This window comes from Gorilla gorilla, chromosome 16, assembly GCF_029281585.2.
Source record: "Gorilla gorilla gorilla isolate KB3781 chromosome 16, NHGRI_mGorGor1-v2.1_pri, whole genome shotgun sequence".
NCBI lineage: Eukaryota > Metazoa > Chordata > Mammalia > Primates > Hominidae > Gorilla > Gorilla gorilla.
In genome coordinates this window covers 72,033,112-72,055,190 of record NC_073240.2, presented here as the reverse complement: position 1 = coordinate 72,055,190, position 22,079 = coordinate 72,033,112, and the positions used below count along the sequence as shown (strand labels likewise).

The 22,079-nt window shown below is 45.7% G+C and overlaps 1 protein-coding gene across 3 annotated transcripts in view; it reads right to left on the bottom strand.

Moving 5' to 3' along the window:
• Positions 1 to 22,079, bottom strand: part of THSD4 (thrombospondin type 1 domain containing 4) — a 693,045-nt gene that overhangs the window by 595,630 nt on the left and 75,336 nt on the right. For all 3 annotated transcript variants that reach the window (XR_008672073.2, XR_010131023.1, XM_031002164.3), the window contains exon 4: positions 373 to 758. Coding sequence is in view for 1 of the 3 variants with exons in the window: in XM_031002164.3 (XP_030858024.2) it covers positions 373 to 758 (386 nt within the window). In the remaining 2 variants the exon portion in view is untranslated. The remainder of the gene's footprint in view (positions 1 to 372; positions 759 to 22,079) is intronic.

Sequence of the window (22,079 nt, the reverse complement as noted above, 5' to 3'; positions counted from 1 at the left end):
TGTCCTCAGCTTTAATCCACACAGGCTGAGGATCTCTCCTTCCCGGCACCCGGACAGCACTCCCCTCCTGCTTTCACCCCTCTAGGAGGCCTCCCTAAAATTCTTCCTAAGGGCATTCTCAGAATTAGCCTGGCTTTGAAGATTATTCAGAACCACAGAGTGAGGTGGGAGTGGCCTCAACACTTTACAAGGCTGCAAAATAAATCAAAAGGTGAAAGGAGCTTCGTGGAGCCCAGAGCTCCTTGCCACCTGGCAGAGCAATGCATTAGTCGCACTGTCTGTGGTGCAGAGCAGCGTGCAAGGCAGGGGCAGGGACAGGGGCAGAAACTGGGACAGGGACGGGGAGGGGCACAGACAAGGGCGGGCGTGTACCTTCTGTCCCCAGTGACTTCGAGGCCCTGGGGCTGTGGGTGCCGGCTGCCTCGCAGCACGGTGGGGCCCTGGCGGCTGGCGTCCGTACCGGCCAGCGCTGGCGTCTCGTCGCGGCTCCGGTGCAGTGGCACCGACGTGCGCACCGCCGACACCACGTGGTCCGCGAAGGCGCGCGCGGGGGCGCCAGGCCGCTGGCCGCCGTGTAGGCGGTAGGAGCGGGGCAGGCAGGGCCGCGTCTGCTCCATCACGCCGCCGCTGCAGCTACGCGAGCAGGCCGACCAGGGGCCCCAGGCGCCCCACACTCCCGGGGCGCCGCCGCCGCCGTCCTCTGGGGCGCCGCCGCCGCCGTCCTCTGGGGCGCCCTCCGCCGCCATCCGCTGCGGGACCTGCGGAGACAGAGGCAGGTTAGGGGACCAGAACACCGCTCCTCTCTTCACCCGAAAAGCTTTGAGCAGGGTCGACTTATCCATCAGGCACAAGTAGGCACAGCCTGTTTCAAAGATGAGTATTAATACAATCCAGCCTGGCTTAGAGTCGGTTTTTGGAGGAAAGAGGGCCCCGCGAAGGCAAAAATGCCTAGGCCCCGCGAAAGTCATAATGGGTGTCATGGCCTTGGAGGGCTCACGCGGTTTCAGGAGTCCCCTTTAACCTCCAACTCGGTCTTCCGGATTCCCGCCAGAGGGACTGGACTTCCCATAAACTGCAAGGAAGACATGCCTTGTGTCACCCTGCCGGAAAGGCAAGGAACTGGATGGACACAGTGGTTGAGAGGCCACTGCTTTAGAGCCAGACTGCCTATGATTACACCCCTGCCACCACTTCCTAGTGTGTCCGGAGTTTGTTCCTTCCGGTGGGTTCGTGGTCTCACTGACTTCAAGAATGAAGCTGCGGACCTTCACAGTGAGCGTTATAGCTCTTAAAGGTGGTGTCACGGAGTTTCTTCCTTCTAGTGGGTTCGTTGTCTTGCTGACTTCAAGAATGAAGCCGCAGACCTTCGCTGTTGAGTGTTACAGCTCACAAAGGTAGCACTGACTCAAACAGTGAGCAACAGCAAGAATTACTATGACGAGCAAAAGAACAAAGCTTCCACAGCATACAAAGATACCTCAGCAAGTTGCGGCTGCTGGCTGGGAGGGACTGGAGGGACTGGAGGGAGTGGGGCGGGTCGCCAGCTTTTAGTCCCTTATTTGTCCCCACCCACATCCTGCTGATTGGTCCATTTTACAGAGTGCTGATCAGTCCATTTTACAGAGTGCTGCTCAGTCCATTTTACAGAGTGCTGATTGGTCCATTTTACAGAGTGCTGATCAGTACATTTTACAGAGTGCTGATTGGTCCATTTTACAGAGTGCTGATTGGTGCATATACAATCCTCTAGCTATACACAGAGCGCTGATTGGTGTGTTTTTACAGAGTGCTGATTGGTGCATTTACAATCCTTTAGCTAGACACAGAGCCCTGATTGGTGCATTTACAATCTTCCAGCTAGACAGAAAAGTTCTCCAAGTCCCCACTCGACCTAGGAAGTCCCCCTGGCTTCACCTCTCAATAGCAGTGTGACTGGGAAGTTTCTGAATCTCTCTAAGGCTCACTGTACTTTAAAGATGGATAGTACCAGTACCTACCTTGTAAGCTGTAAGGGGATTTAGGTTAGGCCATCCATGTGCATAGCAGAGAGCTTGGCACTAAACAAATATTTGTTAGTAATGATAATAATGTCCCTGCTGCCATGGTGACTTGGAAGAGGTGAAAAATGTCAGAAGGTTCAAAAGCTCTACCCAAAGAGTGATCTACACCCTCATTTAACCGGTCATTTCAGAGACCTACTGTGCCAGGCTCCATGCCAAGAGCAAGCACACTGTAGTTTATTCATTATGCAGACATGCTCTGAGCACCAGCTGTATGCCAGTGCTGAGCCAGGCCCAGAAGACAAGGGAAAACACATCACAGGTCCACACAAGTGCTTAGACCCAGCAGCAGATGAGCTCTATGCAGCCAGCACAAGATTGTGGGAGGCTTTTGGAAGGGACTGGCTGTCCTGGCTGGGCAGGGTGAGGGCGGGGAGAATTGAAAAGACCTCAGAAGAGGAAACGGGAGTCACAGTCATAACTGTAATTGTTCAGGCACCTGCTCGGTGCCAGATTACATAGCTCATCTCAAGAAGAGATCATCCTAGGTAAGCCAGGTGGACCCTAAATCCAATGACAAGTGCCTTTATAAGACATGGAAGAGAAGACACGGACACAGAGACAAAGGCAGTGTGACCCCTGAAGCAGAGATTGGGGTGGTGTAGCCACAAGCCAAGGAATTCCTGGAGCCACCAGAAGCTGGAAGAGGCAAGGAAGGATTCTCCCCTTAGTAACTTTAGAAGGAGCGTGGCCCTAGTGACACAGATTTTGAACTGCTGATCTTCAGAATTTCAAGAGAGTAAATGTCTGTTGTTTTAAGCAATCCAGTTTGTGGTGATTCATTATGGCAGCCCTAGGAAAATAATGGAGTGTGCTTATACTTGGAGAACAAGGAAGGAAAATGGGCCGGCACGGGCCGCACTCCTCCTCTGTGTCCCATGCTGCCCAGACAGCCCATGTGTAAATGGCCCGGCTCTGTGGCACAGGCAGCACTAGCGCCAGTTAACACTTTCCAGGGCCCCTCAGCTCCCCCCAGCCACCCAGAGAGGTTGATGTTATATGGCTCCTTTTAGAGGGAAGAAACTGAGAACCTAGGAGACTTTATGTCTTGTCCTCCGTCTCAGGCTAGTGCAGGGCACAGACAGGACTAAAATTGGCTCCTGACTCCTGGTCTAACATTCATTTTTCTCCCTGCAGCATGTGGCCTCCCTGCCTACATTGTTGCTAGAAAACAGAAGGTTAAAATTAGAAGAAATAAAACCACTTCGACAATTGTCCTGGTGGAAGGATCATTGGGATAAACGAACAAAGGCAGAAATATGTTTCTGGCACATTTGGAGATTTCAGTTATCCACCGCCTCCTGATCTCTCATTAACACAGATAACTAAGACACTGCCTATAATACTTGGATTAGACATGCAGCTATACTCAAAATCCACTTCCTAGAACTAATCTCACCCTTAATTTAGTTCCTATTGCCAAATTGGGCAGGTCCCTGGGGGAAGAAAACATGAAGCCACATTCCGTCCTATTCTATTCATAATACTTCTCTAATTTATAGTCGAATTATGGTGAGTGACTTGAAATTCCATCTGAGTCCCCATGGTGGGAAACTAACCACATGCTCCAGAATTGTATTTTTATAGTATGTAGCCAGAAACAAACAAACAAACAAAAACACAGAAAAACAGAAACGAAGGAAGGAGTAGAAACAGAAAGAAAAAGAAAGGAAGAAAAAGCCAATCAAAGAAAAAATGAGGGGATGAGAGCTTGAGATGTTAGCCTGCTAGTTGCATTGACCACCCAGCCTCCCTCCACTCCTTCCTGATCCTCCTAACAACCCTCTCCCCTTCTTCTGTTCTGATAGTCAAGGAGTTTTCTGTAAGGCAAGATGCAAGATGGGACAACTTTCAAGTGTTTTGAGACATAATATTCCTAAAATTAGGACGAACTAACAGGACCTCTGTTAGCGACAGGCAGCAAAACCAAATAATAAATCATGGTAAGAGACAAAAATAATTGAACCTCGAAGCTTTATAACCTGCCAGCGTGCTGCTCCGTCCCCAATACATACTGACATGTGAAGACCAAAGCAGAAAACCTGTTCTAAAATGCACCCTAAACCGCTGGTTTTCTTCATTTGTAAATAATTCTAACAAATCAATAAGAAACAGACAACCCAGTGGAGACAGGATCTAAGTGTATGAACAGGTGGTTCATAGGTGTTGTGGACTGAACCTGTCCCTCCCCACCATTCATATGTTGAAGCCCAAATCCTCAGTATGATTGTATTTGGAGGTGGGGCCTTTGGGAGGTAACTAGGTTTAGATGAGGTCATGAGGGTGAGGCCCCCATGATAGGATTTATGTCCTTATAAGCAGAAGAGAGACCAGAGTAAGAAAGAGAAACCAGTTTTCTCCCTGTCTCTCTTAGCCCCACTCCCCACCCCACCATATGAGAACACAGGGAGAAGGCAGCTCTCTGCAAGCTAGGAAGAGAACCCTCACCAGGAAACTAAATCGCTCAACACCTTGATCTTGGACTTCCCAGCCTCCAGAACTATGAGAAATAAATTCCTGTTGCTTAAGCACCCAGTCTATGGTTTTTTATTATAGCTGCTCAAGCTAATATACAACAGGAAAATAAATAACATATGAAAATTGTTTAACATCACATATAATGAAAATAATGCAAAATAAAGCACCAAAATTCTATTTAAAACCCATTAGATTGCCAAATATTATAAAGTTTGACAATACTGATATGGCAAGAATGTTCACTGCTGATTAGAATCTAAATTTGGGCAACTTCTTGGGAGAGAACTTTGCAATACCTATCACAATTTCCAATGCACATACTCTTTCACCAGCAGCTCTACTTTTAGTAGTTCATCTTACAGATATACTCAAAAATACTATATAAAGTTATATATATATATATATATATATACATAAAGACACATACTGCATCATATTTTGTAAGAACAACAGTAAAAAAAGGAAGCAACCTAAATGTTCATGAATAGGAGCACGGTTAGAATGAAATCTATCCAAACAATGGAATGTAATTTATCTGGTAGGATGAGGTAGATTTACATCTGTTAAAAGGAACAGCTCTCCATATATTTTTTCACTATATTAATTAGTGAAAAAACAAAACTATAGGACAGTGTAAGAGAATAAACCTATTTGTTGATATCAGTCTTTAAGTGTTCAGTTGAAACATTAAAAAATCACTGATATTTGACCATTTTTGATCTATAAAAATACAATTTCATATGATTAATACTTTCATACGATTCAATCTAATATGAGTAGTTTTCTGACCTTGGCAACTAACAGAGCCCAACTAGAAAATCTTTTCCCACCAAACAAAGCAGCAAGAAAGATAAGGCAGAATGCAGTGTGTCCTCATCATCCACCCCTCACCAACTTCCTATACTAGCCAGTTGCCCTGGGGATCACATCCACACCTTGCAGCAGCTGGCAAGGCCTATTAGCAGGTGTTTAACAGTGACACCAATAACAACTATTTATTTAGTAACAGAATACAGGCCAACCGAAGGCTAATTACTTTATATATATTATCTAATTAATCCTCAAAACACCCACCTAAAGAAACTATCATCACCTCCCTTTACAGATGAAAAACTGAGGCTTAGAGTTTATTTCTAGAGTTCAAAAAATTCGTAACAGTTCATGAGCACCCAGGATACCTCCTGTGATTTCCAGCAACGATTAGAGTGACCTTAGGGGTGGCTAAGATTCTGCGCTGTGTACATGTGAACAGAAGGTCACAAAAATTGGAGTGATTGCGTTTAAATGACTTTATACCCAATGTATTAATCCGTTTTCATGCTGATAATAAAGACATACCCAAGACTGGGCAGTTTACAAAAGAAACAGTTTTACTGGATTCACAGCTCCACAATCATGATGGAAGGTGAAAGGCACATCTCAAGAGAGAAGAACAAGAGAAGAGAAGACAAGAGAAGCAAATTGTACAGGGAAACTCCCCTTTATAAAATCATCAGCTCTCGTGAAACTTACTCACTATCATAAGAATAGCACAGGAAAGACCCGCCCCCATGATTCAATTGCCTCCCACCAGGTCCCTCCCACAACACATGGGAATTGTGGGACCTACATACAGTTCAAGATGAGATTTGGGTGGGGACACAACCATATCACCCATAGACTGCTGGGTCCTAAGAAAATCTAGGGTAAAGTTATTTAAATGATCAGAAAAACAAAACAAACAAAAGAGATCTTCCATTATGGAAAACGACATGCTGGTGTAAGGAAAGGAGTGGAGGATGAAGTTAACATAGGACGGCTTCAGCCTTCTATGAAAGAGATAAGGTCTGCCACTGAGGGAAGGGAAGAGATATGCTGGAGGATTACAGACAGAAGAAGCCCAGTGGAAGAGCAAAAATACCCCTTATCTGCCCTAACTACTTTAACACAAACTCTCTGATACTCACAAGATTCATTTCAAGGATGTATATTTCCATTTTGCAGATGTAGTCACTGAGGTTCAGAGTGTCCGTGTGGTCTAGTGGATGATGTGGGCTTTAAAAATATATGTGAGATAAAATAATGCGAATCTGCTAGTATTACTTGGTAGATGAAATGAAATAGCTAAGTAAGGCATCTAACATGTCCCCCAGCAGGGACAGAGGAAATCTCCACTTTGTCCCTTCATTGGGAGAATGTACACTACCATTCAGAAGCTTTATAATGTATAAGACACAGGTCCAACCCAAGAATCAAATCAGTGCTCTCTCCGCTTCACTGGAGGTTTTAAAGGATGGGGGCGAGGTGGGTGTCAGGGTAACATAACAGAATTAGAAGAGGAGCTTGTTCAAAGCACACATGCCATGCCGTGACCCTTCCCCCAAGAGATTATGACCTGCCCTGCATGGGGTGAGGCTAGGGTTAAGAGGGCCATGTATTTTGGATGAAATCCTCCAAACCTGATATCCCCCTCCTCATTTAAAAACTACTGCTTGATATTATGGTGCCTCTCTAAATAGTCATGATGGGGCATGAGCCAGGGAGCAGGAAACAGAAACGACATCCAGAGCCTGGCATGGTGGCTCATATCTGTACTCCCAGTACTTTGGGAGGCTGAGATGGGTGGATAATTTGAGATCAGGCGTTCGTGACCAGCCTGGCCAACATGGTGAAACCCCGTCTCTACTAAAAATACAAAAATTAGCTGGGCATGGTAGTGGGCGCCTGTAATCCCAGCTACTCAGGAGGGTGAGGCAGGATTATCACTTGAGCCCAGGGGGCAGAGACTGCTGTGAGCCAAGATTTCACCACTGCACTCCAGCCTGGGCGACAGAGAAAGACTCCATCTCAAAATAAAAAAAAATAAAAAAGAAAAGAAAAGAGAAAAAAAGAAAAAGAAACAGCACCTAGAGAAGTTAGAGAAGCAGTGTAGTCCCCTTCCCATTTAACTCAACTTGGGCTGTGCAAGAGACTGTGACAGTGTTAGAGGGAAACTGAAACCCCTGCCAAAGACTTTGGATTTGGAGCTGGATGCCCTAACTGACTACATTTTGAGATCAGCTCTGTGGAAGTGTTGGTTAATGTTAGGCAGGGACATTTGCATAAATATATATCCATAGGAAGGTGTATATATGGGGCAGCATTCCCCTTTCCTTAGGTCTGTAGTCACCTCTCCACATTGGATTAAGTGTGGTGGAAATGTATTCAGGGGCCCTGCCAGCTAAACCCAAGGTAGGCAATGTGGATCAATGGATACTTCCTCCCTGGAATTTGAATTTCCAGCAAATTGACCAGCAGACCAAATGGCTTTGAGTCCTTGGCTCCAGCAGCAGCTCCTTTGAACTTGCTGTTTATGCTGAGACCAATCATGTGCAATTGCTCTCTGATGTGCCTCACTTCCCACCTGCTTCCTAGACTCGTTATTGTAAATTCCTTATCGCTTATGTTAGTTTCTGTTGCTTGCAGTAAAGAACCCTAAATGATATCTAAATCAGTGGTCCCCAACCTTTTTGGCACCAGGAACCAGTTCCATGAAAGACAATTTTTCCACAGATGTGGTGGTGGCGGGGGTAGGGATGGTTTCAGGATGAAACTGTTCCATCTCAAATCATCAGACATTAGATTCTTATAAGGAGTGTACAACCTAGATCCCTGACATGCGCAGTTCACAATAGGGTTCACGCTCCTATGAGAATCTAATGCCGCTGCCCCTCTGACAGGAGGTGGAGCTCAGATGGTAATGCCCGCTGGCCCGCCGCTCACCTCCTGCTGTGCGGCTGGGTTCCTAACAGGCTGCATCCCAGTACTGGTCCACAGCCCAGGGTTTGAAGACTCCTATCTAAATGATTGCAAATATTACAATATATGCATAAAATGTGGTAATCAAGATAATGTGAAATGAACTGGGTCTGCCTTTGGCACAGGACTTGGAGGACAGAAAGCAGCTCCTGGAACGAGCAAAGGCTGGAAGAGGGAGGTGGTCTGGACTTGGCAGAAGCCTCATGATTAAGCGAGCCCAGGGCAGAAAGAGTCATTTAGCGGCAGTAATTGACCACAGCCAGAGTAACTACAGAACCATGGTCTCCATGAAACATGATGGGGCCAAGTGAATCAGAGGCTCACAGGAGAGACAGCAGGCGAGCTTTGAGAAGAACAGGAGAGGTAATTATCAGAGCAATTGTGGATGGGGTTTATTTCATCATAGCCCTTTTAAGGGAAATGAACATAAATGACCAAAATATAAGGATGGTCAAATAAATGAGGGTCAAATGACTCCGTGAAGCATCATAATCATGAATAATACAGAGCAATATGGAAATAGTCTTGTAATACAATATTAATTGAAAAATGTCAAATATGAACTTATAAAGACACCATGATTATAATAATGTAAAGATTCTGTAGCATAGGAACAGAGCCTGGAAGGCGACATGGAAAAATGAAAACATACGATCTGTTACTGAAGCTGGACCCAGGATAAGTTTTCTCGTAATTTAAAAAATTTCAGTCATGGTTACAATATCGCTTGCTCAATAAATAAAAATAAATAGATTAAATGGAGAAAGATTTGGAGCAGATTGTGGAGAGTGGGAGGCACAGAGTGAACTAAGAGTTGGTGATAGTCTTGTCACAGAAAATCCTGGAAATTTCTCATTGCCACCAGTAAATTCATAACCAGAACAGCTCTCAATGTTTTCAATGGATTTGGTTTCCGTACTAATGTGAAATCATGTAAGGTTTCACTGGTTTCTAATTCTCTTTCTACAAAATAAACCTCCCATCTGTTCTTCATAGAAAACGAGTCACATGCAAAGTCTGAAATTCTAAAGTCTCATTCTAAGAGAGACTGGAAAAAGTAGGTTTAGTTTTAGCCACATAACCAAGTCAACACTCTAAAGCAAACGTTTCAAAAATACACCTTGGAGTTTGAGCCCTGAGAACAAAGTTTTGGGAACCTGAGAGCAAATGAAAGCAGGAACATATAGCTAGCTGGCTGCTCAGCTAGGACAACCTGGGGCCTGTGCAGGAGCTCGGGGAGGTGGGACCACTTCATAGAGAATCTCCAAACTTGGCCGGGCGTGGTGGCTCACGCCTGTAATCCCAGCACTTTGGGAGGCCGAGGCGGGTGGATCACCTGAGGTCGGGAGTTCAAGACTAGCCTGGCCAACGTGGTGAAACCCCGTCTCTACTAAAAATACAAAAATTAGCCAGGCGTGGTGTTGCACGCTTGTAATCCCAGCTACTTGGGAGGCTGAGGCAGGAGAATCACTTGAACCTGAAGAAGGAGACTTTCGACATGAAACAAGACTTTAGAATTTCAGACTTTGCATGTGACTCATTTTCTATGAAGAACAGATGGGAGCTTTATTTTGTAGAAAGAGAATTAGAAACCAGTGAAACCCTACATTTCAAGCAAGGAGGAGGAGGGTGCAGTGAGCTGAGATTGCGCCATTGTCCTCCAGCCTGGGCGACAACAGCAAAATTCCGTCTCAAAAAAAAAAAAAAGAGAATCTCCAGACTCCAGCCATATCTAAATTCAGGATTATCACTATGGTGATAAATCATCTGAGACAGATGATTTAATGTTACATCTTGATCAACTATCTAGACTCTGACATGACACATTGCAAAAGGCCCCAAATCTTACCTTTCAGCATTCATGTTAATGCCAGCAGCTGCAGTATCAGCGTAAGAACCTCACAGTATGGAAGACAGGAGCACAATACATTTAGCCTTGATTATTGGATCAGAATTGCCCCAATAGAAATTATTATGTAAATGAGTTCTACAAATGCATTTCAGGAACAGTTAAATGATGTATTTGCACAAAACCAAAATAAAGGGAAACCAAGATAAATGAGGAATGAGAAAGCCACGCTTTAGAGAAAATATGAACCATGCAGAGGAAAGCACCACTGACATGCAGCCACCCAGCAGCTAAGTAGTTCTGAGTCTGGTGTTCTGCACTTTCCAGCTCTACCCGAAGGCTTTCTCTCAATACCTGTGTCCTCCCAGTTGGAGAATTCTCATAGTAAATGATCTCAGACACACAAACTGCACCATACTTCTCCAAGTATATGTTATTGAGTGTATACTCTGAACACGTGGACATGCCCCTGCCCTATCTCTCCTGCTGTGCTACGCTTCTCAAGGTGAGAGCCACGGGGTAATGTGCAACACAATCTACCTGACGTATAACTTGAGAAGTGCAGATTCCTGGCTCCTACACCAAACCTAGTGAATAAGAACCTCTGGGGAAAGGCCCAGGAATATGCATTTTAAATAAGCTCCCCAGTGATTTGAATGCATCCTCTGGTTTGAGAATCACTGACCACTGGACACCCCTATGTGCGACTCAAAGAGAAAAGAGCTAAACTGAGCTCATAGGCTGCTACTTCCTTAGCCCCCAAATGCTCTAGCCACATGATTTTATTACCCTCAAATTTCCTGCATTTTGAACCACCCCTTCTACTTCTGCCATTCAAGTTGAGGCCAACTCAGAATTTCTCATACGAGACAAGGAAACATTCATGGACTGAGAACTGCCCCTCACATGGTACATAAGCTAAGCAGATTCCACTGGAAATACTGTACACTTTTAATAAAAGAGGTATAACAGCAAACAGGAAATGTAGAAAGATGAAAGAAGAGGAAAGGGTGGACTCGTGGGAAGCTCTGGACTGGACCCTGCAGGCTGGTCCCAAGTCTGCCGTCTCTCTCTTTGTGATTTGAGGCCAGCTGGTCTGTGGCTCGGGACCTCAGTTTCCATATCAGTAAACTGAGCTGGTTGGACTTAATGAGGGCTGAGGTCCCTTCCAGTGCTAACAGCCTCTGATTTTTCCTGGAAGCACACTTACATTTCTTGCCACTTATTGATTCGCTTCAAGTACCACAACAGGGAGAGGCAATCCCAGGTTGTACCCAGGGCTCCCCACTGCCAGCAAAGAGGCTCTGAGCACAGAACTTCCCTAAACGCAGTGCAAAGGAGGCCCGGATGGATTTCCATGATCTTTAAAAGCAGGGCCCAGCCAAAACTACGATGCAATGAGGTAAATATTTGGATGTGATCTGCATAATCGGAAACACTCTTCTTTCTGAAATTGACCTGACTCTTTCATCACCAGCCACATGGAAACTGTACTTCGTTATAACTAGAAAATAACACAGGGCATGTGCCTTGGTACCCACTCGGCCCTGTGTTGCTGCGCAGTTACTCAGGAAACAGAAGCAGATGTCTCTGTGCAGTGCCTGGTGTGGTTTTTTGTGATAGCCTCATGCTCTCCATGGCAAGTGGCTATTTGCAACCCAAGCCAACCAGGACAGTCAAAATGATGAGTAATGCATGAAATAAAGAGTGCTGGCTTCTGGATCCAGAGGCTGATTCGGGGAACAGCAATCTTCTAGCAGAAGAGTCTGCCTGGTCACTTGGCTGTCTGCATCTGGGTCAATATTCAGCACTCCCCAGAAAGCCCCTGAGATCAGCACGCCGCTTAACAAAGGCAAGCCGAAAGCATTTTCATGGAAAGTATCAGCATCCAGCACAGAACACAGCACGCAGCAAGTGTTCAACAAACACCTGCTGAGTGAAAGAGGCTGCAAATGGATTGAGATTTGACCTTACCTGGATTCCCTGCCTTAGCCTTTCCCTCACCCACTCAGGCTTCCCTGTAACACCAAAGGTATTTTAAGACGGAGTCTTGCTCTGTCGCCCAGGCTGGAGCACTGTGGCACAATCTCGGCTCACTGCAACCTCTGACTCCTGAGTTCAAGGTTCAAGCAATTCTCCTGCCTCAGCCTCCTGAGTAGCTGGGATTACAGGCACACACCATCATGCCCAGCTAATTTTTTTTTTTTTGTATTTTTGGTAGAGACGAGGTTTCATCATGTTGGCCAGGCTGGTCTTGAACTCCTGACCTCAAGTGATCTGCCCACCTTGGCCTCCCAAAGTGCTGAGATTACAGGCATGAGCCATCACGCCTGGCCGCCAAAGCTATTTTCTTAAAACCTAGCCCTACTGTGTTACTCTCCTGCTTACCAATGTCTCCTGGGTCCTCACTCTCCAAAAGATAAAATCCAAAATTACTCTTTGCCATGGCATCCCAAACCTGTCACCATCTGGCCTCAGCCTTCCTTTCCAGCTTCAACTCCATCTCTGTCCCCCTATGCTCACACCACGCAAGAAGTAGGACACGCTTTCTCTCCCTGCCCACCTTCACCTAGCTGTTCTCTCAGCTCCAGTGCTCTCTCTTCTACTCTGCCTATGAACATACCTTTCTCAACGAGATCAAGCAGGCTCTCTCCCATTCTCCAGGGCCATTACACACCCTTCTCCATAGCACTTACCACCTGGCACTGTCATTCTTTGTACACAGCTACGTCCCCACCAGCAATGTGAGCTCCCCAGGGCAGGAATTACGTCTTATTTATCTTTGTGTTCTGCCCGCTCTCTCTAACAGAGAGTCTGTCACCTGGCAGGTCCTTAGGATATATCTGAAGGACAGGTGAATAAACCCATGGATGAATGAATGACAAATTTCCCAACGGCTTGGTCTCCTGCCCACCTGCTTTGTGAAATGTCAAACACTTCCTCTCCCTAGCAGTACATGCCATGTTCAGCCACTTGGCTGGTGATCTGATGCCTCTACTATTGTCCTTACTCCATGTGCCTAAATGTCAAGAAGCTGACAGTCTAAAGAACAGTTCTGTCTCTTCAAAGCAGTCCACTCAGTATTTGACCCCTGGCTATCCTCTGCTTGTTGAAATGCTCTCTTTCCTTGACTTTCAGGACACCATATTATCCTGGTTCTTCTAAACTTCTGGCTGTCTCTTTGTTGGCTTCCCCTCCTCTACCTTCCCTCAAATGTTGGAGTTCCATTCTTGGTTTTCCACTTTTTTCATCCAAACCTTCTTTCAGGAAAGACATTGTAGGATGATCAATGATCTTCATGCTGATGTCTCCCCTATTCATGGATAGTCCCCAAACTCTCTTCCAAGCACCAGATTTACATTCCCAAAAACCTGGTTGAAATATCTACTGGGGTGACCTAGGGACTTTTCCTATTCCATCCGTCACCTAATAAGGACATGAACACCTGCTCCATCATGAATTCTCAATGTTCTGGCCCATACAGATGTGGCCCCATCTCCCACAGCCCTCCCCCAATTGGACAAAAAATCCTGCCAGTTCTACCTCAGAAATATTTCCAGACTCTGTCCCGTTTTCTCCAGCCCACAGTCCATGGTTTAGTCCTCATTCCCAATTTGCTCTTACCTGATCTCTACCCATCCAGTCCCCCCGCTCCCCACACTTTCATGTTCATGGTCATTCCTGAGCTCCTCTCCACCTCCAGGACCACTCCAGCCCCTCAGCCAGGTTTATAAGGCCCTTCGTTCTTTGGCCTCCACCTGCAGCCTCCCCACCAGCACATCCTTGTTCTTAACTTCTTACTCAACCACGCCAAGCCTCTATATCACTCTATCTTGGACGATCTCAAAAGCCCCCCTTCTCCCCCAACCTCACTTTACCTGATAAATTCCTGCTTCTCCTTTGAGACTTGCCAAATGCTATTTTACACCCTCTGCAGATAACCCAACTCCGAAGTAAGGATAGGGGCTCTGCCCTTTAGGCATCCACTGTGAGTACACTATATTTCACTATAATTTCTGTTTTTGTGTGTCCCATACCCCAGGTTGTGAAACAAAACCAGGTATAAATTCCTTATACCTATTGCTCTTACCCAACTATAAAACTAAAAACAATTTATGAATGAAATAACTACAAAACTGAAAACTAATAAAAATTCAAATTAACAATATGAATTTAATGGGATGGACGGTTAATGGGATGGGTGGTTAATAGACATTGTTGGGCATGATTGCAGGATGTATTTAAGTCTTTTAGGTTTCACTTATTGACAGATTCTTTTGAATTTGAGCATGACAGATCGTCATTTGATTTATATTTTTCTTTTGAAAAATGAACTTGTTTTAAATTACCAATCCATTATTTTGAAGCACCAATCCATAAGGCTAAAATTTAAAATGCCGCTTAATGGAAAAAAAATTAACTATTGTTTAGCACTACACTTATTGCTAATGAGCTATTGTGAGCTGGGCCACAAAAGACAGAACCTGTACACTATAGCTGAAAGGTGCACATGCCATGATCTCTATGGGATGGAGTCTTTGGAGATTGGTATCCTATGTGGTATCTCAATATTCCCACCCTTTTGTGGATTCAAAATTTAAAAATCTTTTCTCACTGAAACCAAGGTACTCAATCGTCATTCAGATTATCCAGAAGAGACTCATATTACCATTTTCAAGTTATCATCCAAATGAAAATCCTAAACTTAAAAAAATATCAAAGTTCCAGACCACCAAGAATATGCTCTGGGGGGCATATTCAAGACTCCAGCGGGTATGGGTCCTCAGATCATAAATCATTGTTTTAATTACTTTTATTTTAAAAGACTTTATTTTTAGAGCAGTTTTAGGTTCACAGCAAAATTGAAAGGAAGGTGCAAAGATAGCCCATATTCTCCCTGCCCCCACATATACATAGCCTCCCCACGTTATCAGTATCTTCCACCAAAGTGATACATTTGTTGCAACTGATGAACCTATATTGCTAAATCATAACCACCCAAAGTCCACAGATTACACTAGAGTTGACTCTTGGTATAGCACGTTCTATGGGTCTAGACAAATGCATAATGACATGCACCTATCAGTGTAACATAGAGCATTTTCACTGCCCTAAAAATCCTCTCTGCTCTGTCTATTCTTCTCTCCCTTGCCTCAACCCCTGGCAACTGCTGATCTTTTTAATATCCCCATTGTTTGTTTTAATTTTTAAAAAATTACAGCTGAGGCTCAGAATCAGTATTGGAACCCAGGGTTGGCTGATTCTGAAGCTCAGACTCTTCTCTCTCACCGCCCCTTGGTACTTAATTCTTAAGGCTGCTGTGAGTTCCAAATACTAAGTATGAAAGGGCTTTGTAGACCAAAAAGTCCTGTATGCTTGTTAGTTTAGGGCTTAGTTATTCTTATCTATATGTGTAAAAGAACAATACAATACTTTAGAGAAGGAGCTGGCATTATTTTGGAAAATGCACTGTCTTGCAAAGTACAGAACCTCCCTAAGGAGATAATAATTATGTTAGTCTTCCCATATACTTAACTGGCTACAGTGCAAACCTGATATGAGTCAGTTAAGGAAGTGAAGATATTTACATGGTCTGTGGGAGCAGGTCATGGCAACAGGTGAGTAAAAAACCAAAATACCTGGGCCTCTCCAACAAAGGAAAAGATACTAAGCATCAAGGGCCCCAGTGCAAACTCAATAGAAAAATCCTCTCACAAAGGTGTACCACTGAGCAGCCATCCCTGAAAGAGGTGCCACAATTTGGGATGCAAACACATTTTCTGACTATATTATTTCCAAAATATTCACCCAGTTGAATTCCATGGGTTCCCTTTTGAGATCCTTCCAGTCACATCTAACAACCTATAAAATCGATCTCCCTTGTTTAAATAATATTTCTTTGCTTCTTGAAGAAACAGAGGCAATGTCTGTTAAGCCCCTCCCACATTGCCAGCGCTTTATTAACTTACTTCATTTAATCCTCACAGTTGGTTGGCTCCACTTTATCAACTAGACCTGAGTTCACATGTCACGCCTTCAAAGAGGCCTCCCCTGGCCACACCATCTACAGTAGTGAGTGTGTATGGGTACACACACACACACAACCACATTGCTGTGTTTCATTTTCCTCATAGTAGTCACTGCAGTCTGAAATGTTCTTATTTGCTTTCCTGTTTATTGTCCGCTCCTCCTATCTGAAACAGAAATGCTTCATTCTGTGGAGGAACCTTGTGTGTCTTATTCCTTTCTAGCCCAGCTCCTATAACAGCACCTGGCACACAGCAGGTACTCAGTGATTGTTGAATGAATGCACCCTGCCAGATGGGAAGAGCTGAGAAGCTGATGCAGTCTGCTGAAGGTTACGCTGCTGGGAAGCAGTGCTGCCAGAATTCAAACTCAGATCGGCCTGCTCCAGAAGCCAAGAGATGCCCACCCCCTCCCCGCAACCACCAGGCTTCTCTAGCTGGGGTTGCTAGCAGCATGTCAAGAAGCGCCAGAGAGTCCCCCAACAAAGCATGTGGCATCTTCCCAGGTTATCAGATTCCTCAAGGGCTTTTTACAAAATGGGGGAAAACGGCTGAATTTTTTTTCTTATGATAAGTAATTTAAAACATTGTTTTAAAAATTAGAACAACTAGTTATCTTTTGGGAACAGATGTCACATTCTGAGGAATGTTTAAATAAAACAGTAGCCTTCAAGAAAATTCCGAACATTCAGTAGGCCACTTTGGGCTTCCCTAGGCCATCTATGTACGTGTGTGTGTGGGTGCATATATTCACACTCTTTTGCTGGTGGGGCATTTTGGTGGAGATGTTTGAGAAGCACTGCACTGTCCTGGCCACTACCCAAAAGTGCTAGAGTTGAAATGAATTAGCAGACAGGAAAGTAGCCAAGAGATGACCACCCTAAACAATGACTTTCAAGGCCACAAAGAGCAGTTCTACAGAGAGAAAGGTAAACAGGCCTCAGCTAAAGAGATTTGGGTGACAAGGCAAAGACACAGATCACTACAAATAGATGATGTTTCCAAGGAAGGGGATGTGCAAAGTCCCCTTCCCAGAGCAGTTCCAGATTGAACGGATCTGTCTTTCAGGGATGGCTTAGGTGTGGTCTCGCCTGAAAGAGAAAATCTCTGGAAATTACTTCCATCGCAAGAACTCTACGGTCCAGACCACCACCAACAGCCAAATTGGGAGCTCCCACCACTATTTCTGCCATGAGAAAAAGGGGCCCCTCTTAACAGATCTTTGGCTTGATCTGAACCTTCTGGCCCCAGCTATTCACAGAAGAAGTTTCCCAGGCCAGATTCCTTGCTCTGGCAAAGAACTGAGCACTGCAGCAGTGCCTGTGCTACCAAGGCGGGCTCCTCTTGCCTTCTGCCCATGTCGACATGAACCATATGTACAGCAGAAAGGAGCCTCTCTCAGCAGCCCTCCTAGGCTTCCCCAAACATTTCAAGTCCCCCTGGCTCTGAGCCAAGAATCCCTCTCAGAGCCAACAGCTTACAGCCCATTAAAAACCCTGTGCAAATGCAAACACTCTCTCCATTAGACAAGGAAGAAACAAGAACCACGCCTTGGGACTGAGCTAGCAGTTGTTGAAACTAGACGAGGGGCTGGAGTCCCTGAAGAGGAAATATCACTGTATTAAAAACCACAGCTATTTCCAGTGCTCACAGTCAATTACATGGGAGACCAAAGGTGCCCTCGGAGGCACTGCGTGGGCAAGCCGATTCTGCCACGTTACAGGCAGTACCACTTTGGAGAGATGGGAGGTAACTTTGGATTTTCTAGCTGTCTGAGGCCTGAGATCCAGTGTGTTTAATCTTAAAAATACTACATGAGTACATTCATAAAGTCATTTAATCCACACCCTGAGCCTGTGAGATCAATATCATCCTCATTTTATCCATAGGAGAGTCGCTAATCTGTTTAGCATCCCAGATGGCCAAATAGACCATGTTTACTGGTGAGCAGAAGTACCATTATGAAAGCCCTCATCCTCCTGGCCCTTTCTTCTACAACACGGGGTCCTCCATCTCTTTTTTTTTTCAAACAACCACTTGGGAGTGTTGGTCATTGGGCCTAAAGAAGACAGAAGGCTCTATTTAGGCCTCAAGTTCAAGCTACACATGACACTTGACTTTAATGGAAGTCGGCACTGGGGGTCATTAGGCACCAACCCAGATAGTGTTTCCAGGCATTTGATTCACAGCGTAAGTCTTACCGTGAACTCAGTATAATGGGAATGATTATAAGTGAGCACAGCCACCATCACATGGATATAGGGCACAAAGGGAAGCCAGCTTGGGGCATGGGAAAGGCGGCTGTTCGCAAGACATGGCACAGCTCCATTTTGGGCTTGCCACCAATATGGCATCTCACGCATCTGTTGCCCTTGGTGATTGTGGATGGAGTTGCATTGTATTTTCACTCTGTGCATCCCCACATCTTATTTCAATTGTATAGTTTATTGATTATAACAATGGATTATGATAGTCATGGCCTATAAAGTTTACTAAAATATACTTTGTGGCCACTGAAAGCATTAAATCCATAGAGAAAAAAACTATTTGGTTACTGCAAGTATAAAACCTTCAAACACTTAACCCTTTTCAGAACCATTATTCGGAACAATGGCTTGGAGCACTTGATATTTAGCCCAAGACCTCTCAGGAACATAACTAGTGCCTTAGTACAAGACACATCAGACTTTGTTTCCCATTTGCTACTATTCTCAGATTCTCTTTCCTTTGAGAATCCCACAAGCAGGCTTCAGGCATTTCAGGGTCCTCGGCCATAATACCATCTGATGACGTGAAAAGCTCACCAGGATCCAGTGCCAACATTACAGACAAAGCACTCTAAGCCATACCACCAGTGAGAAGCCAATCCAGGACAGCAGCTCAGGATGTCCCATGCTCCATCCACCACCCTCCCCCTAGTCAACGCAAGGTGCAGAGTCAGAGAAGCTGCAGACCAGCCTGTCTGGACCAACAATGACTCGGTGAACAACAGACCCATGTGAGAAGCAATGTGGTTTCTGGCTTAAATAAGAGTCACAAAAATGAAAGGGAAGCATGCTGGGCCCAGGAATGTGCAGGGAGCGCTGGAAAATGCCCTCCACCACCCCTAGCACTCTGATACTCCCGACTGAAGGAGAAGCCTAGGGATGGCTACAGAGGCCTCTGAAATACCTATGACTGTGGCTGCTTCTAGAACAACAGTTCTCAACCAGAGGCAATTTTGCCTACCAGGAGACAACAGACAATTCAGACACCCTGCCATACACACACACACACACACCCCCCCCACACACACACATGCACCACACACACACCACACACACACACACCCCACACATGCATCACACACACACACCACACACACACCACACACCCACACACCACACACACCACACACATCACACACACCCACACACACACTACACACACACTACACACACACCACACACCCACACACCACACACCACACACACCCACACACACACCACACACACATACCACACGTGCACCACACACACACCACACACACACACACCCTCCACACATGCATCACACACACACCACACACACACCACACACCCACATCACAACACACCACACATCACACACACCACACACACACTACACACACCACACACACATACCACACATATACACACCACACACCCCCCACGCACACCCACACATCACACACACCACACATCACACACACCACACACACACTACACACACCACACACACATACCACACATATACACACCACACACCCCCCACACACACCCCACACACACCCCACACACACCCCACACACACACACCACACACACACACACCCCCCCCCCCCACACACACACACAGTTATCTGGCCCAAAATGTCAACAGTGTCTAGGGTGAGAAAACCTACTCTACGATAAGCCAGGCATGTCCTGAACACCTCTCAGCCTTCTCTGCAAAGCCCCAGTTCTGACTTGTGCAGAGAAGAGAAAAGCAAAAGAATCTAGTCCCCAGAGCATGGCCATCACAATTGAAAGGAGGAAGGGGATGGAAACTGAAAGGAGAAAAGGGATGGGGCACAAAATCATAGGGAGCAAAGATCCAAAAAGAAACGGTCCAAAGGGAATGGGATTGTGGGAGGACACATGGGGACCCCAAGTGGTATCCCTGAGTCTGCCTCTAATGTGCTGTGGCATCCATGCAAAGAGTCCAGGGAGGCCAGTTTGCTTCTTGGTGCATCACTAGTGGCTGTTGACATAGGCTATTTTTAAACAAGGTCACTAATAAAATATACAGTAGGGGATTCCCAGGGAATCTACTATTAGGAGAACTTTAGCAAGTTGACTAAACTTGCTATTAATGAAGTTAAATTGTGAATATACTCAGACTAGGGCTGGCCAAGTAGGATTAAAAGGAATGTCGCTCTGATTCATTAAATGGTAGAGGCAGAGCCCTTGCAATAATTGGGTTATATGTGAAGTTTTATTCAAAGACATAGGGATCATCCCTTTCAGTGAATGGTGGAGTGTCCCCACATGCATGGCTACAAGACTTAACTCTACCTAGAGCCCACATATGCCAGCTGGGGTTCCTGAATGCCAGGGATACCTGGCCAGGAGGAGGAGGCAGACCATGAAAGATTAGCAACCTCCTTACGATGGATTTGAGCATCCTTCTGACCCATAACACCCTCTAGGCCAAAGCTACACTTGAAGTGACACTAAGACAGTGATTTGGGTAAACTGAGGCAACTGTTCAACTAGGAAGAGGAGAGAGTAGGGGAGGAATGGGTGACCCCTGAAGGTCCTCCCAGCCTGATACGCAAGAATTCTCAGTGTCCTGGATATAGGCCTAAGACAGGCTCACTACAAAGAAAGGGGACAGAGCTGCCTGCCAGGAAGAGCCAAGTGAAGAAAGTGGCATTTGGGCAGCACAGTCTTCTATGCCAGCCTCAGGAACCACAACCTTGTTGGCTTTTCCCATTCCTGCTTTGATTTCTTTTCCCCACCGCATTCTCCAGCCCTTTTTTTCTCTAAAGACAGTGTCTTGCTCTCTTGCCCAAACTGGAGTGCAATGGCACAACTGTGATCATAGCTCACTGCAGCTTCAAAATTCTGGGCTCAAGCAATCCTCCAGCCTCAACCTCCCACGTAGCTGGGACTATAGGTTCATGGCACCATGCCTGGTCAATTTGTTTATTTTTATTTTTCATAGAGACAGGGTCTCAGTATATTGTCCAGGCTGGTCGCACACTCCTGAGCTCAAGTGATCCTCCCACCTTGACCTCCCAAAGTGTTGGGATTATAAGCATGAGCCACCATGCCTGACTGCATTCTTCAGCTTCTAAGTCACACATGTATATTCCTCTGAGAGCCTTTCCATTTGTGGCATCAACCCCATCCCCATAGCCCAATCACCCAAGAGTGCCAAACACACATAGGGCCAGCACCCCATAACCACTTGCTCACTTCCCAGAGCCCAGTAAGGCTATTCAGGGGGCAGACAGGCAGCAGGTATTCAGTGGGACCCTCAGGCAGAGAAACAGAGAACCTGACAGTCCAGTGGGGGCAGCAGATGCGACCTTCTTCTTGGTGGCCCTTGGAGAACAAAGGCCAATCCACACAGCCCATGGAGCACCGAGCTCAGCCAGCGGAGCTCACTCTGCTGTCCTAAGCCTTGGAGCAGCCTGGGGACCCTCTCATCTGCCAGGAAGCACACTGGGTGCTTTCCCACGATGACAAATGAGAGCTCTACCAACTTGTGGAAGGGGGTCTGGTCGTTGAACTTGGGAAATGAAAGTGAAAGGGAGCGCTGTTGGAACATCTGGGCTTCAAAACACATTTAAGGCATGAGTTCTAGAAACAGGAGATTCTTTTTAGTACTGAAAAGCCACATG